The sequence below is a fragment of the Petaurus breviceps genome, unplaced genomic scaffold (assembly GCF_028583685.1).
Source record: "Petaurus breviceps papuanus isolate PSGF00001 unplaced genomic scaffold, PetGlider_PUasm1.0 151, whole genome shotgun sequence".
Classification (NCBI taxonomy): domain Eukaryota; kingdom Metazoa; phylum Chordata; class Mammalia; order Diprotodontia; family Petauridae; genus Petaurus; species Petaurus breviceps.
The window spans coordinates 20105196-20130954 of NW_027185712.1; the positions used below are offsets into that span (position 1 = coordinate 20105196).

General features: G+C 39.0%; 1 protein-coding gene across 1 annotated transcript in view; it reads left to right on the plus strand.

Moving 5' to 3' along the window:
- Positions 1–4669: 4669 nt before the first annotated feature.
- Positions 4670–25759, plus strand: part of SLC6A19 (solute carrier family 6 member 19) — a 48038-nt gene continuing 26948 nt past the window's right edge. Inside the window, exons 1-2 of the mRNA XM_069076377.1 lie at positions 4670–4955; positions 23072–23212. Of these exons, the coding sequence (XP_068932478.1) occupies positions 4754–4955; positions 23072–23212 (343 nt within the window). The 5' untranslated portion in view covers positions 4670–4753. The remainder of the gene's footprint in view (positions 4956–23071; positions 23213–25759) is intronic.

Here is a 25759-nt window from a genome sequence, read left to right on the forward strand (position 1 = left end):
CTTTTAAGAAAACCATACCAATATGGTCCAAGAATATTTCCACTCTCTCGTCATCTTCCCTTCCTTCAGATAATTGAGACTCCATTCCTCAACATCCTCAAAATTGTGCTATCTCTAGCACAGACCTTTCAATATATTTGGACTAGTCTAGCTACTTTTTTCAATCTATTTCCTTTTCAACACCATTTCTACTACTTCTGTTAGTATATTTGGAACTGTGTTCTTAGAGTTCAAAAGCATTGGCTCCACTACCCATGATGGGGAAAAGAGTTTGTTTTAACAATCCATTCTGGTCTTTTCTACATTTTATCTGTTAGTTTTCCTACTTCCAATTTCCTTTTTTAAATACCCTTAGGATGACTTTGCTTAATTGAGTCTCTCATCAAGTTTTCTTCAAAATGGACTTTCCTTTCACCATTTCTCACTTTTAAAAGAAAGAATACTTCTCATGATCTTCTACTATATTTATCTTTAATATTTACAAATAAGTCTGTGTTTTAAACTGATTTTTGCTGTGGCTGCCATATCCTGTTGACAAGCAAACCGTATGTTTTCTAAGGCAGTTTTAAAAATTGTTATAAAACTTACAAAGGTTATATCAGCAATGCAATATTCACAATGCCTACGGTAATTATAAATATGCTGGTATAGTTATCAATCACAAAATATATCAGGCTTTCTATATGGGGGATAAAGAGAGAACATTTATTAAAATACCAAAAGACTGAGTCCCAAAACCAGAAAGTCAAAGCCATCAGAGTAGTTATGAAATTGGAACAGGTAGATAAAGTAGAAAGCACCCACATTCTCAAGCCTTTAAAACAGAACAGGCTACCTCAGGCAAAGGTCCTCCTCTCCCCACTCACAGCAACCACCCAGCGTCCAGGAAGTGTGCTCCCAGCAGCTCCGGCCCCTGGCAGTCCTCAGCAGGAGTCCTTAGCAGAAATTCTGGCTGACTCAAAAAGCGGTTTGCGCTTCCGCTGCCACTGCCTCTGCTTCTGCTGCCACCGTAGCTGCCACTGCTAGCCACCGCAGGAACTCTAGCTTGGCTTCCACTTCCTATTGCTCCACCCCTTCCTGCTAAGTCAGCAAGTCCAATGGGGCATGGAAGATCTTTAAATCCCATTACCCTTGCATAGGTCAATATCCTTTTCTCCATGCATTTCTCATTTTTAGCCTCAATAACTTGTGCAAATAGATCAAGTTGAAGTTGTTTTAATTGAAGATCATATCTTTTTCTCATTTTTAATTCTTTCTTCTAACTTTTCATTAATTTGCTCTTTGCTCTAACAAATTATTGACCCAATTGCAGACAGCTTATTCATAAATTGTTCTCATATCAGTAACTACATAATTCTTGTATATTAAAATATAACCAATTTCTTTCTCTTTTTTTTTTTCTGGCAGTGTTGTTGAGATGCTCACCATGTCCAAGGCAGACTCTTTTTTCTTTTAAAAATATGTGCTGTTTATTATTTTAAAAATAATAATCATTGACATTATATTGTGCTTTAAGGTTTACAAAGTACTTTATATGTGAACCCCACAGCAATTTCATAAGAAATGTAGACCAGATATTATTATTCCTGTTTTATAGATAAGGAACCTTGAGACTGAGACAAATCTCAGAAATGAGTTACCCAAGGTCACACAGCTGGTACACATCAGAACTGGAATTAAACTCAGGTTTTCATATTTTAAATCTACATGCAACCTTTTTACTATATCACAGCTGCCTATTTTACTCAGAATGTAATGAAAAGTATTTTTTTTCTTTTTTTAAGTCCTTCCCACTACCTCACCCCCAGTATGAAAATTTTAAAAAAAGAAAAAGAAGACCTTTAGTAATACAGATCTAGCAAAACAAATTTCCACAGTGGCTGTGTCTGAAAATGTTTTGTCTCTTTATGCATTTTAGGTTCATCCCATCTTTGTCAGGAGGCACATGGTGTGTTTCCACTTCATTCTTTTGGATTCACAGTTCATTGAATTGAGGCGGCTAAATGGCATAACAGAAAGTACATTGACAGGGCAGCTAGATGGCACAGTGAATAGAGCACCAGCCCTGGAGTCAGGAGGACCTGAGTTGGAATATGGCTCCAGACACTTAACACTTACTAGCTGTGTAACCTTGGATAAGTCACTTAGCCCCAATTGCCCTGCCTTCTCCCCTGCAAAAAAAAAAAGTACATTGAACTTCAGGTTAGGATGACTCAGCTTTAAATCTGGCCTCAGATATCCACTAGCTGCATGACCTTAGATAAATCACTTAATGTCTGTCTGCCTCAGTTTCCTCTACTATAAAATGGGGACAAGAGCAGCACCTATCTCTTAGAATTGGTGTGGATTAAAAGAGATAATACATGTAATGAGCTTTGCAAATCTTACAAATTTTGGTATATAAATGTAATGTAGTAAATAATTAATAGTAATTGCAAAAAAATTCATATGCAAATATAATAAAAGCATTCTATTATGATAATGACCAGAGCTTTAAAGTATTTCAAAGTTGCTCTTCTCTATAATGTGGTTACTGTATAAATTGTTCTAGTTCTACTTATTTTGTTCTGTATCAGTTTATAGGGGTCTCCCAAGTTTTTCTCTGAAACTAGCGATTTCAACATTTCTCATGTCATAATAATATTCCACTCTATATACTAAAATGTGTTTAGTCATTCTCCAATAGGTGAATACCATTTAGTTTTCAATTTTCAGTCTTCTTTCTTTACAAGTCTGATGAGCATTAATTAAGTGGAACTTCAAAATTGTTTTAATTTGCATTTCTCTAATTATTGGTGGTTGAGAGCATTTTTCACATGGTTGTTGATATGATTTTTCATATAATTCTTGAATCATCAAAATCAATCAATAGTGGTAGGAGGTCCTGAGTTCAAATCTCACTTATCCTGCTTACTACTTGTGTGACCACGGTAAATCATTTAATGTCTCTGTGCGTTGTTTTTCTCACCTGTAAAATAAACAAATTGGACTCTAAATTTATGATGCTACCACCTATAGAAGGAATCCTTTGAGCATACAGTAAAGTCACTCTTCAAAGAATCCTGCAGTTTTCAAACTACCTATAAGTATTAGCTTAAACATTGACACTCTAAATGTGAAATACCCGTCAATGACATTTTAAAGAGGGACTGAATCGTATCAATGTTGACATTTTCCTTTTAAACTAAAGCAGAAGACAGAAAGAAGATCTCACTAAATGGAGAGATAGCTCATAGATGCTCTTTTGAAAAACAACAAAAGAGCTGTTTTTATCCTGTACCTAAAGGGAGCAATAAACATATCTTGGGATAAAGGTTCAAATATTCTACCACTGTGTTGTGCTTGAGGTCCAATGGGAAAGGTGCACTATAAATAGCTGAGGCCAACTCTTGAAGCTCCAAACTCTTCCTAGACTTCCTCCTAGGTTTGCAATCTCCTTAAGGTGAGCAGTGGATTCAGCAAGAACATGTCTCAGTGGCTGTTTTTTTGTCACAGTCCATGAATATACACACTAACTTGCTGTTCAGTTCAGTTGTTTTTCAGTCATGCCTGACTCTTTGTGGGTTTTCTTGGCAAAGATACTGGAGTGGTTTGCCGTTTCCTTTTCTAACTCATTTTTCAAATGAGGAAATTGAGGCAAATAGGGTTAAGTGACTTGCCCAGGGTCACACAGCTAGTAAGTATCTGAGGTCAGATTTGATTTCATGAAGATGAGTCTTCCTGACTCCAGCCCTCTATCCACTGCAGCCCATGTATTCATGATCTGTAATTTCACTGATTTGGAAACTCCCTCCACCTAGGCAGCTTAAAACCTAACTAATTAAATAGATAACTCTTAAAGAGTTCTTTGAGTCCCAGAGAGTTTAAGTGGATTCCCTCAGAAAAGGTTCTTGCTGTTTACAAGCCTAACACTCCCCTTAGGTAGTTTAGGCGTCTAGTCTGCTGCTAATTCCACAGATGGAAATGACTCGATTCCTGGTCAGTGCTTTTCCATCTAGAGTTCATGAGCTCAGCCTGATTCATTTAGAGGGAATTATTCTGCATCAACCCACAAGGGCTTAATGTTATTATCTAGTAACTGGATCTCAGAGAAAATAGAACCTTTGGAGAGTGAGTAAGGGATTCAGTGCTTCCTCTGTCTTGGGTGTGGTGGCTTTCCTTGACCAGCTAGGAGGCGTGTGTTGGAAGGGGGTAGAGGAATAGGTAGTCCCAGGGGAAAACAGTTTGTTTTGCTGATGAAGGCAATCCAGCATTTAATTGGCCAGCGGGAAAGGTTGCAAGATATGGTCTATTTGCCTTGGCTTTCTCCTCCCCCTGGAGTACTAAATTTGCTATATGCTACCTGAGGTTTTTACTCTTTGTAACTAGCAGCACTAAATCTGTACTATGCCTGAGTTTGCACAATAAGAGGGGCCGGGTGTATTTCATAACTCCCTTGGAGAGCAATATTTTTCAAAGCAAATAGCCCCCTTACTTGGTCCATCTGGAATTGCTGAATGTGTGGTGTTCAGCAGGAGTCTCGGTAGATAAGGCATTAATAAGTGTCTGGGCAATGAGTTGACTTACTGAATCAAATGATTTGCTGACACTTCCCTTCTGCCTCAGGTGCTTGAGGTAGAGTGTCAAAGGTTCACTATAAATAGCTGAAGCTAACCCTTAGAGCTTCCACTCCCCTCAGACTGCCCTATCTCACTGACTGCCTGGTAAAGACTTTGCTTGGGCTAGTGGAATCAGGTCCTAGGAAAATCACACCATGGTGAGGCTTGTGCTACCCAATCCCGGCTTGGAGAATAGAATAACGACACTTGATGAGCTTGAGACCATTGAAAAAGAAGAGGCAAATTCAAGACCCAAATGGGACAACAAGGCTCAATACATGCTAACCTGCGTCGGCTTCTGTGTGGGGTTAGGAAATGTGTGGCGATTCCCTTACCTCTGCCAGAGCCATGGAGGAGGTATGTAGTGTCTGTTTATTCTCTGTGTCCTGGGGGGGGGAATGGGGCAAGTGGCAGCTGCCAAGTTAAACAGCAAAATGGGCAGGCAGACTTTTTTTGCAATATTCAAATGCACTTTCAGCACTAGACTTAAAGCTCCATGAGAGCAGGAATCATTCTCATCTAAACTTTGAATCTCCATCAGTGCCTATTACAATGTGCCACTGCCCAAGTGGGTATTTGATAAATGTTACTTGAATTGAATTGACCTCAACACTATACCCAGGATTCAAGTATATATGTACAGAAAAGGCCAAAGTGATGGGAAAGTGGTCCACTGCTACATTAGTAGCTCACTTGGCTTCCCCTGGGGATTGTACTGTTAAGCTGGGGGAAGAGTAGATTTGGCAGAGCTTCACATCTCCAATGCAGTAGGATTGCACAAACATTCTTTTGCTTCTTTCCTGCTTTCCCCTCCATTAAATTGCAGGGGACAGAACTAGAGAAGGTAGGTGGGGAAAAAAAGGCATTCGATATCAAAATTTCACTTTCTCATTTATATAATTTATTACCAAGTAAGAATTGTTGTCTGTAGTTCTCTTCACCATTTTTTTAAAGCAATTAGGGTTAAGTAACTTGCTCTAGATTACACAACCAGTTATTTCTGGGTGTGGTGCTAAGTATCTGAGCCCAGATTTGATCCCCAGGTCATCCCGACACTGGAGCCTGTGCTCTTACTCACTGAGCCACCTGGCCGCCCCTCTCATCACCATTTTCCACAAGTATCTTACCTTTAGAAGAATATGGCCATTGATAGAATGCTGGCTTTGGAGTCAGGATGACCTGGGTTCAAGTCCTTTCTCTGACACTATGTGATGGGTAAATCAGCTCCTCAGTCCACTCTTTGAGCTGCAAAGTTAGAGCTAAGTTACCATTGTGTGTGTGTGTGTGTGTGTAAAAGTTTTCATATCAGAAGTTCCCCTGTGTGATTGAGATCATAGGTCTGAATAGCAATAAAAGGATGTGTTTAAGGCTTTAATGACAAGCATTCTGAGCTTCCAGTACTGCTTGTAAAGTCTTTTTTTTTCATAAACTCTTCATGCACCAAAAACTCATTTACTGAATGAATCTCTTTGGCCTGAAAGAGTTATTGCAGTTCTCCAAAGTGCCAGGGTGATATTTCCTCATGGGGGCTCCTGGTATTCTGGAAGAATTGACTCATTTCACATTCTCATCTCTCCTATGGGCTTGGAAAGACACAAGCTGTAATATACTCTCTCAAGAAAAGGGCAAAATAAATTCTCCCTCCACATCCCCCTCCCTTTTTTCCCTATAGGCCTTCCTGCTTTCTCACTTGTGGCCAAGAAACATTTACTAATCACCTATTTTGTGCTAAATTCTGGGGATATAGAGATGTAAATAAAAGAAAGTATGATGAAGGCTAAGGAGAGATGCAAAGTACTCCAGAAAAATGAAAGCACTTTAAATGTTAACATACTTATTCCACCTTTTGGATCCTATAAGGTTACTAATGATGTGAGGATGTATACTTTTTTTTTTTTTGCTTTTTTGGAGGGCAATTGGGGTTAAGTGACTTACCCAAAGTCACACGGCTAGTAAGTGTGTCAAGTGTCTGAGGCCGGATTTGAGCTCAGGTCCTCCTGATTCCACGGCCGGTGTGCCATTCACTGTACCACCTAGCTGCCCCTGGATGTATACTTTCTATAGAGAATACAGATAACACTCTACTTTAGTGAGGAAAATTTGCCCCTGGGGAAAGGAGCTGCAGCATATAATATGCACAAGAAAAGTCTGGGGTTATAAACCACTGCAATTTGGATTTTATGATAGAAATGTCCATTGCAGTTGCTGCTCTCATAATTTTGTACTGCCTTTTCCTACGGCTACAATTGTTAAAGTGTGTTCTGAGATCCCCCTGGGGATCCCCAAGTCCCATTCAGGTAGTTCATGAGGACAAAATTGTTTTCATAATAATACTGACATTATGCCAATTACATATGTGTTTGAGGCCAGATTTTCTTCATGCACTTCAGCCAAAACAACATATCTATCACAACAGATTGAATACAAAAGCATATATGAGAACCCAGCTATTTTCCTTTAAGCCAGGCATTAGAGAGATTTGCAAAAAATATGTAAAACAGTGCCATTTTTCCTCACTAAATTTTTTTTGTTTTAGAAATTAGAATTATTTTTATTAAAATACTTATGCTGGGCGGCTAGGGGGTGCAGTGAATAGAGCACCGGCCCTGGAGTCAGGAGGACATGAGTTCAAATCCAGCCTCAGACACTTGACACAAAAACTATCCATGTGACTTTGGGCAAGTCACTTAACCCCAATTGCCTTCCAAAAAGCAAAAAAAAAAAAACTTATGTTATATTGATTATCATTTTTCGTGGATTAATGCATACTTTAAAAATACATTAATACTAATTTCTAATATGATAAATATCAGTAGCTTTCAATCACATATTTTTTAAAAATCTCTTTGAGCTTAGTAGGGTCCTGAGACCAAAATGTTTGAGAACCACTGTTCTAAGGAATCCAAAGACTAATTTTACAAATGTATACATTTTTCTTCCTCAAGCAGTGGTCTTATTACATATGTGTGAGTGATACCTTAAGAAAACCTGATAGATAAGAAACCAAACTGAGTAATGACAAATGAAATTGGGGGTGATCACAGTCTACAGAGGGATTCTTCCCTTTGCCAAAGGTCCATTAAAGGCTCAACTAGCAACCTCCTCTTTCTGGTATTTTAGGTAGAATTCTATTTGCAAAAGAACCTATTAATAGACAACTTAAGAACACCTTTGTCTGGGGTGGCTAGATGGCACAGTGAATAGAGCACCAGCCCTGGAGTCAGGAGAACCTGAGTTCAAATCCAGCCTCAGACACTTACACACACACAGACACACAGACACACACACACACAAAAACTAGCCATGTGACCTTGGGCAAGTCACTTAACCCCAACTGCCCTCCCAAAAGCAAAAAAACAAAACAAAAACACCTTTGTCATACTATTTACTACAATGTACAAGGCCTATGTACCTTGTACAAGGCACCTCCCATCTCTGGGTCTCTATTCCCTCTTCTGTTAGAGGTAGGGATTGGACTAGATCACCTCTAAGTTTCCTCACAGCTCTGAATTCATTGAATGAAAGTAGTAAAGTCACTTCTATACATTTACCACCAGGTATACTGGCATTGTTGTGTTGTTTGGTACAAACGATAATTTTAGAGAATTTTAAGGTCAATTCCAACCATTTGAAAGACTGTTAAAGTCAGGTCTCTGGGTTTGTTTGTTTTTAAGAAATAGCATTTAAGAAATGCCTTTTAAAAAAATTGTAAATTGTTTTTATTTTAAATTTAAATACAAAATGAGCAAAGAAAAAAACATTGCTATGTACAAAGCAAACCATAAGAGAGAATTCAATATAAAACAAATTTCCATTTCTAGAAACCTATATAATAAATACTACACATTGTCTTCAAAGCTGTCCAGTTTTTCTTTGCTTCCTTGTTGGCTTTCTTTTGTTCTCTGCTGTGCAAATTTTACTTTATTCCACCCTCCCCCGAAGGTTACGATTAAGTATGACTATATATGCACATGCTGTGTGTATGTACATGTATATAGTGTGTATGTATACATACACATAAACGTGAATATATATACATAGATATCTATAAACATATACACATGTACTCATACACACACACACACACACACACACACACATATATATATATATATAAGACCATACTATGCTTATTTCCTCCTAGCATGTTTCTCTGAAAGTAGATGGCATCTTCCTTCATGAGTCCAAGTCTTTCTGTATTTTTCTAAATCAACCAGCTCATCATTTCCTACACCACAGCAATATTCAAACCCAATCACATCTTATCTGAAAGTTTATCTATGAAAGTTTTCCCCCAGTTTTCTGCATTCCTTCTGTTCTTGGCTACATAGGTTTTATTTATACAGGTACATTTTAATTTAAAATAATTGAAATTATTCTTTTTACACTTCAACAATGTTCTCACCTTCTAATATAGCTTAAGGTCTGATACCACTGAATCTATTCCCTTTACTTCTTTTTTCCCTAGTTTCTTTGAAGTTCCTGACCTTCTCTTCTTCCAAATGAACTTTATTATTATTTTTTTCTAACTCAGTAAATAATTTTTTAGTAATTTGATTGGGATGATATTGAATAAATAGATTAGTTAGGTAAAAATTGTCACTTAAAAATTATATTGACAAACTACCCGTGAACAATAAATATTACTTTGATTATTTAGATCTGAGTTTATTTGTATAAAAAATGTTTTATGTTTATGTTCATATAGTTCCTGCATCTGTTTTGGCAGGCATTTGCTCAGTATTTTATACTGTCAAGGTATTTTAAATGGTCTAAAACAATATTGAATAATATTGCTGACATATTGTGTACTTTCTCTATTTTTCGCTTTGGATTAAATCTGTTTTAACTTTAACTTTGTCTGAGATCATGATTACTATCCCTGATTTTTTTTAACTACTAAATTCTACTCCTGCCCTTTATTTTATCTCTGTGTCTATCTCTCATTTTTATAATATTTCCTGAAAGCAATATATTATTGAATTCAAATTTTTAATCTACTATCCATTTCCATTTTCTGGGTAAATTCATCCCATTCACATTCTAAACTACAAATGTTTGTTTTATATTTTCCTCCTTCTTAATTTTCCTCACTATCCTTTTCACCATGTTTACCCTATCCCTCCTCACTCCTCTACTTTACTTCTTCTACTTTACTACCTTGCCCTCGTATTCCTTAACCTGCCCATCCCTTCCAGAGCCCCTCCCTTATCCTCTCCTCTCAACCTATCCCCTTGCCCTTTTATTTCTTTCTGAATTTAGAAGACTTTTATATCCTTCTATATATATATATGTTGTTCCCTCTTTAACCCATTCATGATGAGAATAAGGTTCCAGCAACACCTGCCGTCCCATCTACTAGCTTCTTCTGTATCAATTTCTCCTTGAATGCCTCATTTGTATGAGATAATTACTCCTTTTTATCTCTCCCTCCACAGTTTTATTTTTTTAGAATCACCCCATCACTCAGCTTAGCCTACGCTTTTCTTTCAAACCACTCATATAATATGACAGTCATCGAAGTACTACTTATACTCTCACATGTACAACATGAACAATTTGACCTTACTGGGTCCCTTATAATTGGTCTTTAATATTTACTTAATATTTCTCCTGGATGTTATATGTAAAATTTTCCCTAAAGTTCTGGGGGGTTTGTCACAAAAACCTTAAAGTCTTTGAGTTTGTTAAAGGTCCAATTTTTTTCCATTCAGTATTTTATTTAACTTTGCTGGGTAAATTACCCTTGGTCATAACCCCAGCTCTTTTGCTCTGTGGTCTTTCAATGTGCCTTGTCCAAAGTCAAACAGCTGGTGTCAAAAGCAGAATTTGAACCCAGCTTCTTCAACCTAAAGCCAGTGTTTTTTTTTTTTCCATTGTGCCTTTCCTATGCTAATGAATATATAATTCAGTGGTCTTATAAAAACATTTAGAACTGGGTGTGATTTACTATAGCAGCACACTCAATCTGGAGTTAGAAGATCTGAATTCAAATCCCAGATCTGCTATTTATAGCTGTGTAATCTTAGACAAACCACTTAACTGGAAATTCTGAGATCTGGAAGAAAATATTTGGGGGGGAAGTTGGGGGGGGAGAAGAGGGCAGACTGTCTCCTGTGTATGGTTGGGGCAGCTAGGTAACATAGTGGACTAGTACCTAGAAGACTCAATTTCTTGAGTTCACATCTGTCCTCAGACATTTACTAGATGTGTCCTTGAACAAGTCATTTAACCCTGTTTACCTCATTTTCCTCAAGGAAATGGCAAATTACTACAGTATCTTTTCTAAGAAAACTCCATATAGGTCATGAAGAATCAGACATGACTGAAAAATGATTGGACAGGAGAAGATTCATGTTTGAGGTTGACTGCAGACAGAGATTAAGCGATTTGAAGAAGTTGAGGTACTAGAAGGTTAGGGTGCTTTTAGTGGGGGAAGAAGGTGGGATGGAGTAGAAGATAATGAACCAGGTTGTGTGGTTGTGGTTGTGTGCGATTTGTCCTTCATTCTCAAAGAGGACCATGACTTCAGGGAAATGATGACATGACTTACAGTTGACTTTTATTTGAGTGAGGGAGGACTGTGCAAAGTCACCAGTCTCACTTTCTCCTCCAGAGTCATCTGGATCCAGTGACCAAATATCTATCAGGACAACTGGAAATGGCCCAGGATGCAGTGGGAGACCTTGCCCCTTTTAAGCTAAGGTCTTTTCAGGTTCTCACATCAGGCACCAAACCTGTTGGGGGGTGGGGGGAGGAAGAATGAGGCAGAGGTTCATAGATGGCAGCAGCAAAGATCCAGACAGAATGAAGAGAACTTCAAAGGTGGTTGCAGCTGATGGTGGAATAGGAAGGGATCTAAAAGTAGCACTGGGGGGCAAAGAATAAGCCAACTCCCAGCCCAGTGTATCAAGGGGTATGAGAGATATAGTCATCCTTAGAAAGGATGCCAACAGATATATCTTCCTTTGGGAGAAAGCAGATTTCAGTGAATTCAAGAAGAGGGAAAAGAATGTAAGAAGAAGAGATTTAGGATTATAGGAAAATAGAATTAGAAATGGAATTGATCTTAAAGGTCATCTAGCCTAATCCTCTCATTTTATAGATGAGGAAACTGAGGCCCCATAAAGGCCTAAGGACATGTGGCTACTGACAGAGTTAAGATTCAGACTTGTAGTCTTTAACTCTCTACCCATTTTCCATACTTCAATAGCAGTGTAGGGGTCAGGAGTGCATAGAAGGAAAAGGTCAGGAGAGAATAGGGATTAGGGAAGAGTTAATGCTGAGTTAATGTGGAGGCTGGGGTTGTGGAGAAGAGCAACAACAATCCCCAGTAATTCTTTACCCATTTACAGATCTCTCCCAGTTTGAGGGTCTGGATCCTCAGGTAAGGTGGCAGAGAGAGTAATAGTCCATCTTGCTCCACTGTGGTAGGAAGGTCACCAAGGAGAGGGGTTAATGACCACAGGGTGCTGGAGGTGGGGGAAGAGGGGAAGGGAGAATGGCTTGTGAGGGCCCAGAAAAGGGAAGAGGGGAAGGTCCATATTAGAGTTAGGGCTAAAAATGTATCCTCTAGAAGAAGGACTCAGTCCTTCAGGACCTTGACATCTGGCAGAAAGCTTTGCTTGCTCTGGGTTCCCTCATCTGTAAAATGAAGGCTTTGAACTAACTGGTCTCCAAGGTTCCTTTCAGCACTAAATCCCTTTTTCAGCACTAACTACCCCCTTTTCCGGGATAAAATGATAAAGTAATCTTATTTGTTATTTATTTAAATGGAAAAGCTTCCCTCAACCTCTGAAAACCTCTCAGTCAGAGTAACTGGGTAGCCTTTGATAAGCAGGCAAGCAAAGACAATACATCATATACTGAACCAGTTGTAGTTTATCTCACAGGATTCTAAATCTACAAATATGTGATCTCTAGGATTTAGTGAGTCTCCTGCGCCATTGATCTGTCTCGGCAACAGAGATCTGTTTGTACTTTAATAATGATTAATACTGTTTCTTCTTGAAAACGGGAGGGAAAAGCATCCTCATCACTTCCCTTTAGTTCCAAACTGATAATTAGAACTTAGCCAGAAGTAAAGGAAGGCTCACATTCCCCTCCACAAGTGTGGGTGTTTATATCTCAAAGATATGCAGTCTGGGTACCATGCTTCACACTTCCCCTTTTTTTACAGAAGGCCAGATAAACAAAGTTTCCTCTGTTAATGCCTATACTCCGGGACTAAGACACTGTTAAGTTCCTTAGGAAATTTCTAAAGGCCAGTTCATAGTATTGTAAGATTATAGATCTGGAAAGAATAAATGAATGAAAAAGTATTTATTGAGCAATACTATGTATCAAGCACTGTACAAAGTGTTGTATATAGAGATTAAAAAAAAGTTTCCAGCCATTCAGTAGTTTATATTCTCATGGGAGACACAAAACATATAGGTAAGCACTGACTAAGAAGGGGCACTTTGATCAGGCAAGTTCCCAAGGATGGTGAGTGGGTCCATGAAAAGCATAAAATGAAACAACTCATCCAGGAACAATGGCAGAGTTGATGTGTATATGGTTCCTGGTTCCAGAACTGGAGGGGCAGAGAGAGGAAAGGTGGTTGGTGAGGCTGCAAAGGAGGTGGCCAGAGAGCAGAAAGAGAAAAGGATCTACCAAACTCTTCATTTTCCAGATGTGGATCATAGTGGTCATAGATTTAGAGGTGAAAGGAGACTTGGAGGTTGTTGAGCCCTACCCCCTCATTTTTCAGGTGAAGTGACTTGCCCAAGGTCATAGTCTGAGGCAGGATTTGAGCCCTGGTTCCTGATGCCAAGTCCAGCATTCTGTTCACAATACCCCACAAGGACTTGCTAAACGTCACACCAGCAATAAACAGCAAAGGAAGTATTTAGACCTAGATCTTCTTTACCTTACCTCCATTTGGTCAATGCCTATATTTCTCTACATGCTTCAAAAAGTTAATTTAGTTCTTAAAGGTATCAAATTTATCACAGGGAATGAGCAAAGCCTGCGCAAAGCCTCAATCTGATTCATTCTTTGAGAAACCACCAAAAATATCACTACAGAAGTCTTGAGGCAGCTGGTTGGTGAAGTGGATAGAGGTTCCAGGTCCAGAGTCAGGAAGACCTGAGTTCAAATGTGGCCTCAGACACTTACTAGTTATGTGACCCTGGGCAAGTCACTTACCCTGTTTGCCTCGGTTTCCTCATCTGGAAAATGACCTGGAGAAGGAAATGGCAAATGAGTCCTGTATCTCTGTCAAGAAAACCCCAAATGGGCTCACAAAGAGTAGAACAAGACTGAAAAATGACCAAACAACAACAGAGAAATTGATCAAATTACAGAAATGAAGGAATTGGCAGGGTTGCCTAACCAAGTCCCTAAGATATCAGAGCTATGTAATGGTAGATTAGTGTTCTTTGACATTGATAGATATTAGTCTACGTAAATAGGAAATAGGAGCCCCCTTCCAAGCAGTCCCCAGAAGCCAGGTCCCTTCTAGCCAGCCAGGCTCCCCAGGCTATTAGCAGAGGTAAATGCCACATCTAGCATCCTGCTATTCAGTTAGCTTGGCATACATTTAAAACATTGAGCAGTGCTCTTCCGGGAACTTCTATGCTTTTATTCCTTTCCAGTTTCATGACCCTTCCTCTTTATCCCAGCTGTTTCCGGATGATCTTCAAAATTCTCTCTAGGCCTCCAAGAATTGGAATCTCTTTTCCCTCTGTTTCAGGTGCATTCCATGCAGTTTCAGGTCAAAATTGTCTGTCCTTCCCTTCCCTTCCCTTCCCTTCCCTTCCCTTCCCTTCCCTTCCCTCTGACCACATTGGTATCATATCTTTACCTGCTCTGCCCAAAGGAATATACATTTTGATCATTGAAATTTCCCAAAACATCTTGGAGTTTTACAGGCTAGATGTGTTTCCTACGGACCAAGCCTTAAAAGCAAATCACTCTGGTTCTCATCGATTGGCCAACAACAGGTCTCAGGCAGACCCTCACTGGGTCGTTTTTTGGACCCTGATGGCTCAGAGTAAATGTAAATAGCAATTGTTTCTGTTTTGACCAGAAATCCTGAGGGTCTTCCTTTCCCAAACTGAATTTTTTTAATTAGGTGAAAGAGGCCATTCTCTGCCTCTTTTCTTACTGAGCCTTAATCACTGAATGGGAATTGCCTCGGACAAGCTGAAATCTGTCAAAGACCCTAGTTTAAGAAGACCAAAGTCCCCCATTGCATTCAGAGCCATCTCCAGTCGTCCTGATCTATATCTCGTCACTGGACCCAGATGACTCTGGAGGAGAAAGTGAGGCTGGTGACTTTGCACAGCCCTGTCTTACTTAAGTTCAATTCACTTGCATGCCATGGCATCACCTCCCTGATGTCACGTTCCTCTTTGAGAACGAAGGACAAATAACAGCAGTGTGGTCAGTATCTGACCTGAGAACTGAGCCAACTTCCCTGGGCTCTGTCCTTAAGAAATCTCTGACACACTTTCACTAATTCTCTTAGGTAAACTTCAATATCCAGTAACACATCCCTTCCTTCCTCTTCCCCTAAGACTTGACTTTTCCTCTTTTCTTTTTACCTCTTTTCTCCAGTTCTTCTCCTAAGGCTGTTCTAATAGGCTAATTCCATAGCTTTACCACTCTGAATCACCTTCATTTTCCTTGCCTACTCTCTCTAAAGTCACCATTTCAATAAAAAAATAAAACAAAACAAAACAATCTTAGTTCTCTGATTCCTTGGTGCCCCCAAGGCATCATCCATCAGTCCACCTAGCCCAGAGCAGAGGTTCCTTTACCTTAGAGAATTCCTCTTTCCCTTTTTTCCTCATTCCTTCCCTCTTTCTCTATCATCTTTCCTTCTTTATATCCTCTCACGATTTCACTGGTATGAGAAACTCCCCATCAGTTAAAACTCACTACTTTATTTTTTTCTTTTTGGAGGGGGGAAGGTTGGGCAATTGGGGTTAAGTGACTTGCCCAAGGTCACACGGCTAGTTTTTTGTGTCTGAGGCCCCATTTGAACTCAGGTCCTCCTGACTCCAGGGCTGGTTCTCTATTCACTGTGCCACCTAACTGCCCCCAAACTGACTTTTTACACATTCATATAACCAACCAGGGCAGCTGGGTTGTGCAGTGGTAGAATGCTGGGGCTGGCGTCAGGAAAACTCATCTTGCTGAATTCAAATCTGTCCTCAGACACTTACAAGCTGTATGTCCCTGGGCAGGTCACTTATTCTTGTTTGCCTCAGCTTCTTCATCTGTAAAAAGAAAAATGACAAACCACTCCAGTATCTTTAAAAACACCAAATGGGGTCGTGAAGAGTAGTACATGACTGAAAAAACAGCTGAACTGAGTAGCTAACTCATCAATAACTCATAGTTTTAGGGATTGCTTGGGGCAGGAGGGGCTTCGTTGTTAATACAAGCAGTATGTGTCCGAGACAGGAAAAGCAAGTGTTTGAACTAAAGTCCTATGACTCTGGGTCTAGTTATTTTTTCCCACTGTACCACACTGCCTACCTTACTGTGGTATAATGTCTCTCAGCAGACTCTGATTCTGGGGAGAACATACATTGATGAAACTACTTAAAATGATTTCTCTCTAAGGCACATGGTTTATGTTGAATTTGTTATTTTATGACAGCTTTCTTGGTTGTTTTTTCTTCTCATTTTAGAGAGACTAGAATGGTATGAGAGGCAGAGAGGGGACCTTGAACTAATTGTATCATACTTTGAACAAGAGGAAGGAGAAATGAAACATTCAAAATGAAACAAAATAAAAAAATATGGTACTCATTCTCAACTGCAACCCAGTTATCAGAAAAGGTACTAGCAACCAGGGACATGGTTAGTTGTAGATTTACAATGACTATTTACTCAGGACATTTTAGCTTCTAGGGAGGCTGCCAACCTTAAATAATACATCCTGTTTTTCAAGGTTCCTGTTCTGAATGGCACACAGATAGAAAGTAACATCAATTGCATGACTTAGTTTGCAGCTAAGATTACAAAGACTGGAAAACAATGGACAAGATGTAGAAGTAAATTGTTAATGTTGTTAGTAAAGAGAGCTACAAACCTATTGCCTTAAAAATGTTTAAAGCTTTGTGGTTTGGTGTACCCCAGAGCCCAGACCTATAATGAAATTGGTGGTTTACTGACAATGGACATCTCCCAGGTAAAGGTGTCACCAGTTTTCTCTTAGAGTTAATGCAAAATCCTAAGATAAGAAGTAGTGTAATCGAGAAGATGGAGGTCTGAGTTTTCTTCTGAATAGGCCAAGCCTATGAGCTTGAATGGGTTACTTATTACTCATTTGAGACATCTAAGGAGGGATTTAATACCATCCTCATTTACTGACCTATTTACCCTCGTGTGAAGATATAAGTAGAATGTAAGGTCCTTGAGAGCAGGGACTGGGTTTATTTTAGTTTTTTCATCTTTGCATTTCTAGCATGTAGCACATTGCCTTACACATAAAAAGCACTTAATAAGTATTTGCTAGCTAGGTGGTGAGTGGATAAGAGTGCTAGACCTAGAATCAAGAAGACTCATCTTCCTAAGTTCAAATCTGGCCTCAGACACATACTAGCTGTGTGACCCTGGTCAAGTTACTTCACCCTGTTTGCCTCAGTTGCCTCATCTGTAAAATGAGCTGGAGAAGGAAATGGCCAACCACTCTGATATCTTTGCCAAGAAAACCCCAAATGGGGTCCTGGAATCAGACCCAAATGAACAACTATCACAACAGATCTAATTGTCAGATCTAATTGAATTTAGAAACTACCTTATCTTACACTTACTTGAATGGACATTCAATTGATTAAGAGAGAGTTCCATTCTGCCAGTTTCTGATGAGTTATGACTGAAGTTAATGAGAATTATGAGGTAATTGGCCTGAAGGAATATGCCACGAATCTATTATAAACCCTAGACAAAACCAACAAATGTCAAGATTCATGATCACTTTCAGCTCAGTGTTGTTTTTTTTTTAAATCAAAGTAACAATTCATCATTAAACAATGAAAGTGGCACAGGATTTTGCAGCCTTGGACACATGGCAAAGTTCTGAGCACCTGAAGAGGAAGGCTGCAAAGTTCCTAATAGGTGCCCACAGCTTCCTTGGTTCTTGTTTTTTTCTTTTAGAGAGACTGGAATGGTATGGGAGGCAGAAAGGGGAGGGGACCTTGAGCTAACTGTACCGTATTTGCTTTGTACAAGAGAAAGGAGAAATGGAATATTCTCTCTATGGTACTCACTCTCAGCTGCATCCCAATCATCAGTAAATGCAACCAGGCAACCAGGAACATGGTTAGTTGTTAGGACTTTAGTTCAAATACTTGCTTTTCCATAATAAGATCTTGTCTTTGACACATACTGCTTATATTACCAACTAAATCCTCCTGCCCACAACCAAGAAAGGTTACCACAATGCCCATTGATGAATGGGCAAGAAGGAGTTCTTAATGAGTAGACTGAGCCAGCTCTTTGTAGTCTGATACATTGCATGGTGACAACAAAGTGTACATTCAAGCCTTCACACAGATATAGTTAAAGAGACAGACAGATTCTTAAATGAGTAGAATGTTCAGCATATTTATCCTGGCACAGGGATTCTTAAATTTTCTGTTTTCTAAGAATTCACAGGACATCTGTTCTCTGCATCTGTGTGATGAAGAAAAAAAAGGAAAACAGGACTACAAAAAAAGCCGATCATTTACCTTATAAAAGGGACAGCTGACAGGTGACACGGATAGAACACCAAGGCTAGAGTCAGGTTCATCTTCCTGAGTTCAGATCTGGTCTCCAGCACTCACTAGTCATGTGACCTTGGGCAAGTTACTTATCCCTGTTTTTCTTGTCTATAAAATGAGCTGGAGAAAGACATGGTAAACTTAAGTATCTTTGCAAGAAAATGCAAAACAGGGTCAGGAAGACTCAAACATAGTTGAAAAATGACTAAACGACTACTCTCTAAAAGGTTACCACCAAACGACAGCTGAGGACTCTATGGTACCTTTTTTTTTTATCAGTTTTCTAGCACACATTAAACTTTAGAAGAAAAGAAATACAGGAGGAAGCCAAAGAAGGAAGGAAGCAGGCATTTATCAAGCTGCCTTCTGTAAGTCACCTTACTTGACCCTCACAACAACCCTGGGAGGGAAGTACTATTATTTTCCTCATTTTACAGTTAAGAAAACTAAGGCAGAGGTGGAAGTGCCTTACCCAGGGTCACACAGCTAGTGTCTGAGGCCAAATTTGAACTCAGGTTTTCCTGACTCACCCAGGCAGCTAGATCTAACACTCCCATTTCCTACAGCACATGCAGTTCATTTATGACATTAGGCACTTGTTAGAAACTTTGCAGCCTTCATCTTCAGGTGCTCAGAACTTTGCCATGTATCCAAGGCTGCAAAATCCTGGACCATAATGGCAAAATGTTGCATGAAGAAAAGGTTAATTATATCTCAATTTCTTCTATAATAACACATTTTCTTTTTCTTTTTTCTTTTAAAGCAATTGGGGTTAAGTAACTTGCCCAAGGTTATACAGCCAGGCTTTTTGTGTGGGTATTAAGTATCTGAGGCCTGAACCGATCCTGGTTCAGGGTTCTCCTGACTCTGGGGCTGGAGCTCTCACTCACTGAGCCACCTAGCCTCCCCATAGTAACACATTTTCTAAGCTTTTATTCAAATCTCGCTTATTTCTGGTCTCATGAAATCCCTGGCTTTTGTGTTATTCTGTCACCTTGATTTGTATTTCTGCTATGTATGTGCATTAACTAAATTATTCAGTATTTCAATGGATCCGTGATCTCATTGCCATGTCCATTCTCTCCATGGGTATAGGACTGGTTATAGTTGATCCATTTTCCTTTGTTCTTTTTTATGTAATGTATACGTAAAGTAGATTGGCTTATGCAGTAGTTTGAACCCCAGTCTACAGAAACTCAGCACAGCCTGTGTTATGGGGATAAATTTAGACAGCTGACCTGAGATCTGAACCTCATCAGTCTCCAAGGGCTACTGTGACTTTTGTTTTTATGGGGGAGCAAGAGGACTACAGTTGGGTGCTTGATCCTTTAAGATTCTCCTATCTCCAACAGGTTTACTGGGCTAGAATTACATCAGTTTACCACACTTCAAATACTTGAAGTGTAGTGATATGATGCTCTCTTTTAGGGTTTAAGAATAAAAGCCACTTTCCTTGTTCACTTTAAAAGGGAGGATAATGGTTACTCTTAGACAGCTATCTCTCTTCCACAAAAAACTGGTCACGCAAAAGACAACTGTGAATATTGAGCAAAAGTTTATAAAGGTAATATTAAAATAGAAATTGGGGAAGTTACATCTTTTAGGATTCATAAGAGTAAATGAGCTCTTCAGCTTAAGAGTAAGGTATGACTTCAGATCAACCAAGAAGAAAACAATCTCAGGAATAATGCTTTCAGAAGAGATTCTGCTCCCTTCACCAGAGAATGGAGAGCAATAAATGTAGAGGCCAAGGAGTGAGGGTTGTATGTTCTCAGAGGGAAGGAGCCTTCAGGGCCTCTACCACTATAGTCTCTGACTGGATAATTGGTAGAAGATAGCTAAAGTCTTTTCACCATCTTAATAGTTGATCAAAGAATCTTCTATAAACAGACCAGGACCAGTTCTATAGGATGCCTATCCATTCTCTGAAGTCTCTCTAAAGCTTTCTCCTTACCTGTCATCATCATGACTCTCCTAGAAGCAAGTTCCTTAGCTTCTCCATGTAGAAAGACATTGTCCCAAGCACTCTGTATATGTGCCAGACTCCCTGTCCCCCACCCCAGCACAACTTTTTTGAATGATTTATAAAGGTAAGGAAAAAGGTACAGTTGTCACTTGCCTTTGTGGTTCCTTAACTCAAACCTTTCAATCAGATATGGTGATATGAAGAAGAAATTCCCTGCCACAGAGTTATCTAAAATTATCGGTGTGTGAATAAACAAGGAAAGCAAAGCCTTGCAGTTTCCTCATCAAAGATTAGGACCAGTCCTAATGCTTGAGTCCACAGAAAACCATTTAAGTTATATATTTGGAAATGTTTATCACTCTGTTGCTTCAGGAAATGGCTGAACTTTAATCCTGATATGGTCCTCATGATACTCATACACAGCTGACAAGGTTTTAGAAACATTTGCTAAATATTAACATTCTAACCTTTGCCAGATCATAATTGAGGCATAATTTCCCTCTGATATAGATAATGGAGGCATACTCATTTCAAATTTTAAAAGTTCAGTTAAATTAATAAATGTTCACTAAATGAATGAACTAGTAAATATATTCTTGATTTTTAAAAACTTGTTTGAAATTGGCTTCAAAGACAATGTAGAGAAGCCATGATAGTGATATAAATCTGAGTATAAAAGCATACTGTTTGTTTCTGCTTGGGACTTAAAAAACAAACAAACAAACCCAAAAGACTATTTATTACCTAGCACAACTAATTAGTTTACTGGATCATGGTGGTTCTTACTAATACATATGCTAACAGACATCATGGATATATTAGCTGCTTATAAGAAACTCTATCATATGATTTAGAGATCAGAAATAATCCTGTTCAACAATCCTATCCTAATGATAAATGTCAGATAGTGTACAGAACAGAGAGATGTATGCTTGCCAGAAATATTTGCCATTGTGATAGAAGAGTGCCTAATCCAAAGTGAAGAAGGATTCCCCGTGGATGGTGAGGTCCTCCAGGTGCTCTGGTTTGACATGACATTGAATGGATTGCATCAAGTCACAAAGCATTGCGGAACTTCCTAGAAGATTTCAGTAATCAGTCACTCAAAGGAGTTTGACCCATCTATCCATACAGGAAAGATCAAGTAGATGAAGAATGTCTATTGACTAGATTTGAAACATATTTATGTCTGTGACAGACAATAAAGATGGACAATGAGCTAGGTCCAAAGTTGAAAAGGAAAAGGGCAAGTTGTGTTGTTTTGGGGAACACTTTAATTTTCTGCCTTTTCAAATCCAATACATCTTTCAGGGCCCAACTCAAATCGTGGTGTCTTTGTGAAGCCTTTCCAGATTAAAATAGTTGTTTTTTGTTATTTGCTCTTTGAACTCATAATAGCACTCATTGTCTATATTTATTAAACAATGGATCATATTCACACACAGGGATATCTCTTATATTGCCATTATTTCATTTAACTCTGCTGTTAACTGTTTGTGTTATTTTAGAAGGGAGGCAATGTGGTTTAGAAGAATGAGTGCTGACTCTGGAGCTTCAAGACCCATGTTCAAATCCTGCCTTTATGCCCACTATCTATATGACTTTAGACAAGTTATTTACCATTCTAGGTCTTAGTTTTCTCTTCTGAAAAAATGGAAGGGACATGGCCTCTACAATCTCTCTCAATTTTAGATAGGTGATCCTACATTTACATTGTATCCTTCCAACTGGATTTTATGCCCCCAGATAACAGAGATCATGCTTTATACTACCTTGTAGGTCTATAATACTTGACACAGAGTAGTTATTCTTTCCATATTGCAGGATTAGGGGTGTGCCCCGCTATGGGAAACCCATATGGAAAACTTGCATAAAATGTCTGTGGTCTGCTGAGGTTCACGTTCTTTTTGAAAACTTTAACTTTTTACTTATTTTAACTTTAAAAATGAAATTGTGTATATTTATGGTTCTAAAAGATAAAATATGTTGATATTATACAATACTATACATATGTTTTATGCATTTTTCAATTTCTAAACTTTTTTTTTTTTTTACTTTTTGGAGGGGGGAAGGCAGGGCAGTTGGGGTTAAGTGACTTGCCCAAGGTCACATGGCTAGTAAGAGTTAAGTGTCTGAGGCAGCATTTGAATTCAGGTCCTTCTGACTCCGGGGCTGGTGCTCTATTCACTGCACCCCCTAGCTGCCCCTAAACTTTTTCTGTGTCACCTACTGGCCTTAAAATGTTGTCTGTAGCTTCTGCAAAACTCCTTCCAAATTTCCATTTATTTCTTAAGTCGACCCTTGATGTATCGAAGCCATGATGGGGAAAGTTCCATGTGGAAGGGATAACTGTAGGAGATCAATAAATATTTGTTGGTTGATTGACTAAACAGCATCATGATATGGTAGAAAGCACATTTTCCCTGAAATTGGAGGCCCTGGCTCCAAATCTTGACTTTGTGCAAATTACATAACCTCCCTGGGCTTCAACTCCCTCATTTGCATAACAAAATTTCATGGACTCAGTGGTCTCTAAGGTCCCTTTTCAGTCTGGTCCATGATCCTATGATCCCTGATTATTTTGTTTCTTGTTGCTATAATGTGACTCTTTCCTAAAGTTAATATTTATAGGAAATGCTTAAAGAACTCACTTATAATGAATCTCCAGACCCCAAACAATGTTTCTTTTTCATACTGTTCTTCTAGCATCAAAAATACTCATCTGGCTTCTTTTTCAATTCCAGGAGCCTTCATGATCCCATTCCTCATTCTGCTGGTCCTTGAGGGTATCCCCTTGCTTCATCTGGAGTTTGCCATTGGACAAAGGCTAAGGATGGGCGGTGTTGGTGTCTGGAGCTCTATCCATCCTACCCTTAAAGGAGTAGGTAAGTCAGAACTTAAAATGGCCTTATCAGGTCAACAAGAGATGGAATGTGGCTGTGAAGCAAACCCTGATGATGCAGCTTTGGGGTTTCTTTTGTTTGTTTTTTTACTGTTCCCATAAAGCATTTGGTCATTGTATTCACTTAGTTTTGCAGGCCTGTAGTTCTTAGACACTGTGTAAAATGCTTTACCCTTTGATTAGAAGAACCAATTTTAGGTGTCCTTCAGTGTGACTGTAGAAGTGAGTTTGCTTTTATTTGGGATATCAAAAATCGACTCAAATGACATATTTGCATGATGCTGCCCTTGTCAGGTACCTGGTGGTAGTAATGACCCAGTAATCAAGAGTACCTTGCCCATAGAAGACACTTAATTCATATCTTGGGGAAACTGTAGAGGTCATCTGGCCCAGTGCCTTGCATGGTACAGGAATCCTTTACAAAATGTCCCTGTCAGCCATCTAACCCTGTCTGGAATGTTTCCAAAGAATCTAACTTTGTCCTCCATGTCTGCTGATTTTTCCATTAAGATTTAAATAGTTATAAAATCTGTGCAAGAGTTCAATGTCTCCTTCATTAATGGAATGTATCATCAATTCCCCAGAATACAAAGCATGTGCCCAACAGTGGCATTCAGTAGAAAAAAATCATGATGGATGCACCCATCCATTGCAGAGGTAATTTTTGATTAGTAACTTGGAGGAAAAGCAGTGTTTCCTTGCTCCAGCTAGAGGCATTTTTTCTCATACATAGGCCCTGTGCCTTGGTAGTTCTAATTCAAGATTCAACATTTACTAAGAATCTTCTGAGTTGTGCTTAATGCTGAGAACATAATACCCAGTTCCTCCAGGGAGCTTATACTACAGGTGACAATTTGGGAGGACGGATAGGAAGAGAGGGATAGGAGATATTACATGTGAACAGATAAAGGATGGTACAAAGTAGACTATGATAAGGAGGAGGAAGAAAGTTGGATACAACCCTCACTTGATCCTACCATCCCTGCTATAAATCATGCTATAGATCTCCCTCTTTCTGAGCTGAACTCCTTGAAAAAGTTGTCTATACTAAATGTTTCCACTTTCTTCTCCCTTCTAAACTTCAGTCTGACCTCCTCATTCAATTAAAACTGTTCTTCCCGAAGTTACCCATGGTCCCTGAATTGCCTAATGGCCTTTTTACCAGTCCTCCTTTTTGATCTTTCTGTAGCCTTCTCCACTCTTGATCAGTTCATAGATATTATCTCTTCTCTGGGTTTTCATGACCCTGCTTTCTAACGGTTCATTCTCCTTCTGAATGCTCCATCTCATGGTTCTTTGCTGTATAACCATCTATGTGATGCCCATTAATTGTGGTTGCAGATTGAGGCTCTGTCTTGGGTCCTTGTTTCTGTTACCTCCATACTATCTTGCTTGATGATCTCATCACCTCCTATGAATTTGGCCAGGATTGTTATGCAGATGATTCCCAGATGAAGCATTAGAAAGGCAGTTTGGTGGAATGGGATGAATTCTGGACATGGAATTATGAGAACTGCAGGCTCAAATCCTGCTCCCAAAACATATTTGCATCATTCGTCTTCTGTGCCTTCCTCACATATGACACTACGTCTCCCCCCCCCCTCTCCTTGTATTGTTTATCCCCCATTCCTGAAGAGTTCTCCTTCTTTACCTCCAGCTTTTAGAATCCTTAGCTTCCTTCAAGGAACAAACCAAGCTTCTGTAGGATGCTAGTAACTTGCCTTAATTTCTGTATATTGTGTATGAATCATGCATGTTCTTATTTATGTGTTTTCTCCTTAGATTGTAAATTTAGTGAAAGCAGGAACTATTTTTGCTTCTCTCTGTAACCCTAGAGCTTAGCACTAAATACATTGATGTCACTGAGTCTTTTTTTTAGTCATGTCCTACTCTTTGTGACCCCATTTGGAGTTTTCTTGGCAAAGATACTAGAGGAGTTTGCAATTTCCTTCTCCAACTCATTTTACAGATGAGAAAACTGAGGCAAACAGGGTAAGTAACTTACTTGCCTGAGGTCACACAGCTAGTAAGTGTCTGAGCCAGATCTGAACTCACAAAGGGGAATCTTTCTGGACTCCAGGCACAATGCTCCATCTACTGCACCCCCTACAAATGCTTTTTGGCTGATTGGTTGATTCAGAAGTTTATAATCTATCTTAGAGGCAATAGGGAGTCAATGAAGATTTTTGAATGACATGGTCATTTTGCCAACTGAGTGAAGAATGGATTGGAGAAAGGAGAAACAGGTGTCAGAGAATCCAGTTGAGAGCCTATATTATTAGCTCACTTTAGAAGTGATATAAGTATTAAGATGATAACAAGGTGAATTAAGATGATAACAAGTAATAAGGGAAGAAAAGTGGAATAGATTGTGTAGGTACATTCAATAAGACTTAGCAAGAAATTTGATAGGTGTTAGGATCAGAAGATGGGGAAAGAGAAGAATCAAAGATTACTTTAAAGATTTGAGCCCAAGTAACTGAGATGATGATGATGATGATGATGATGATGATGATGATGATGATGATGA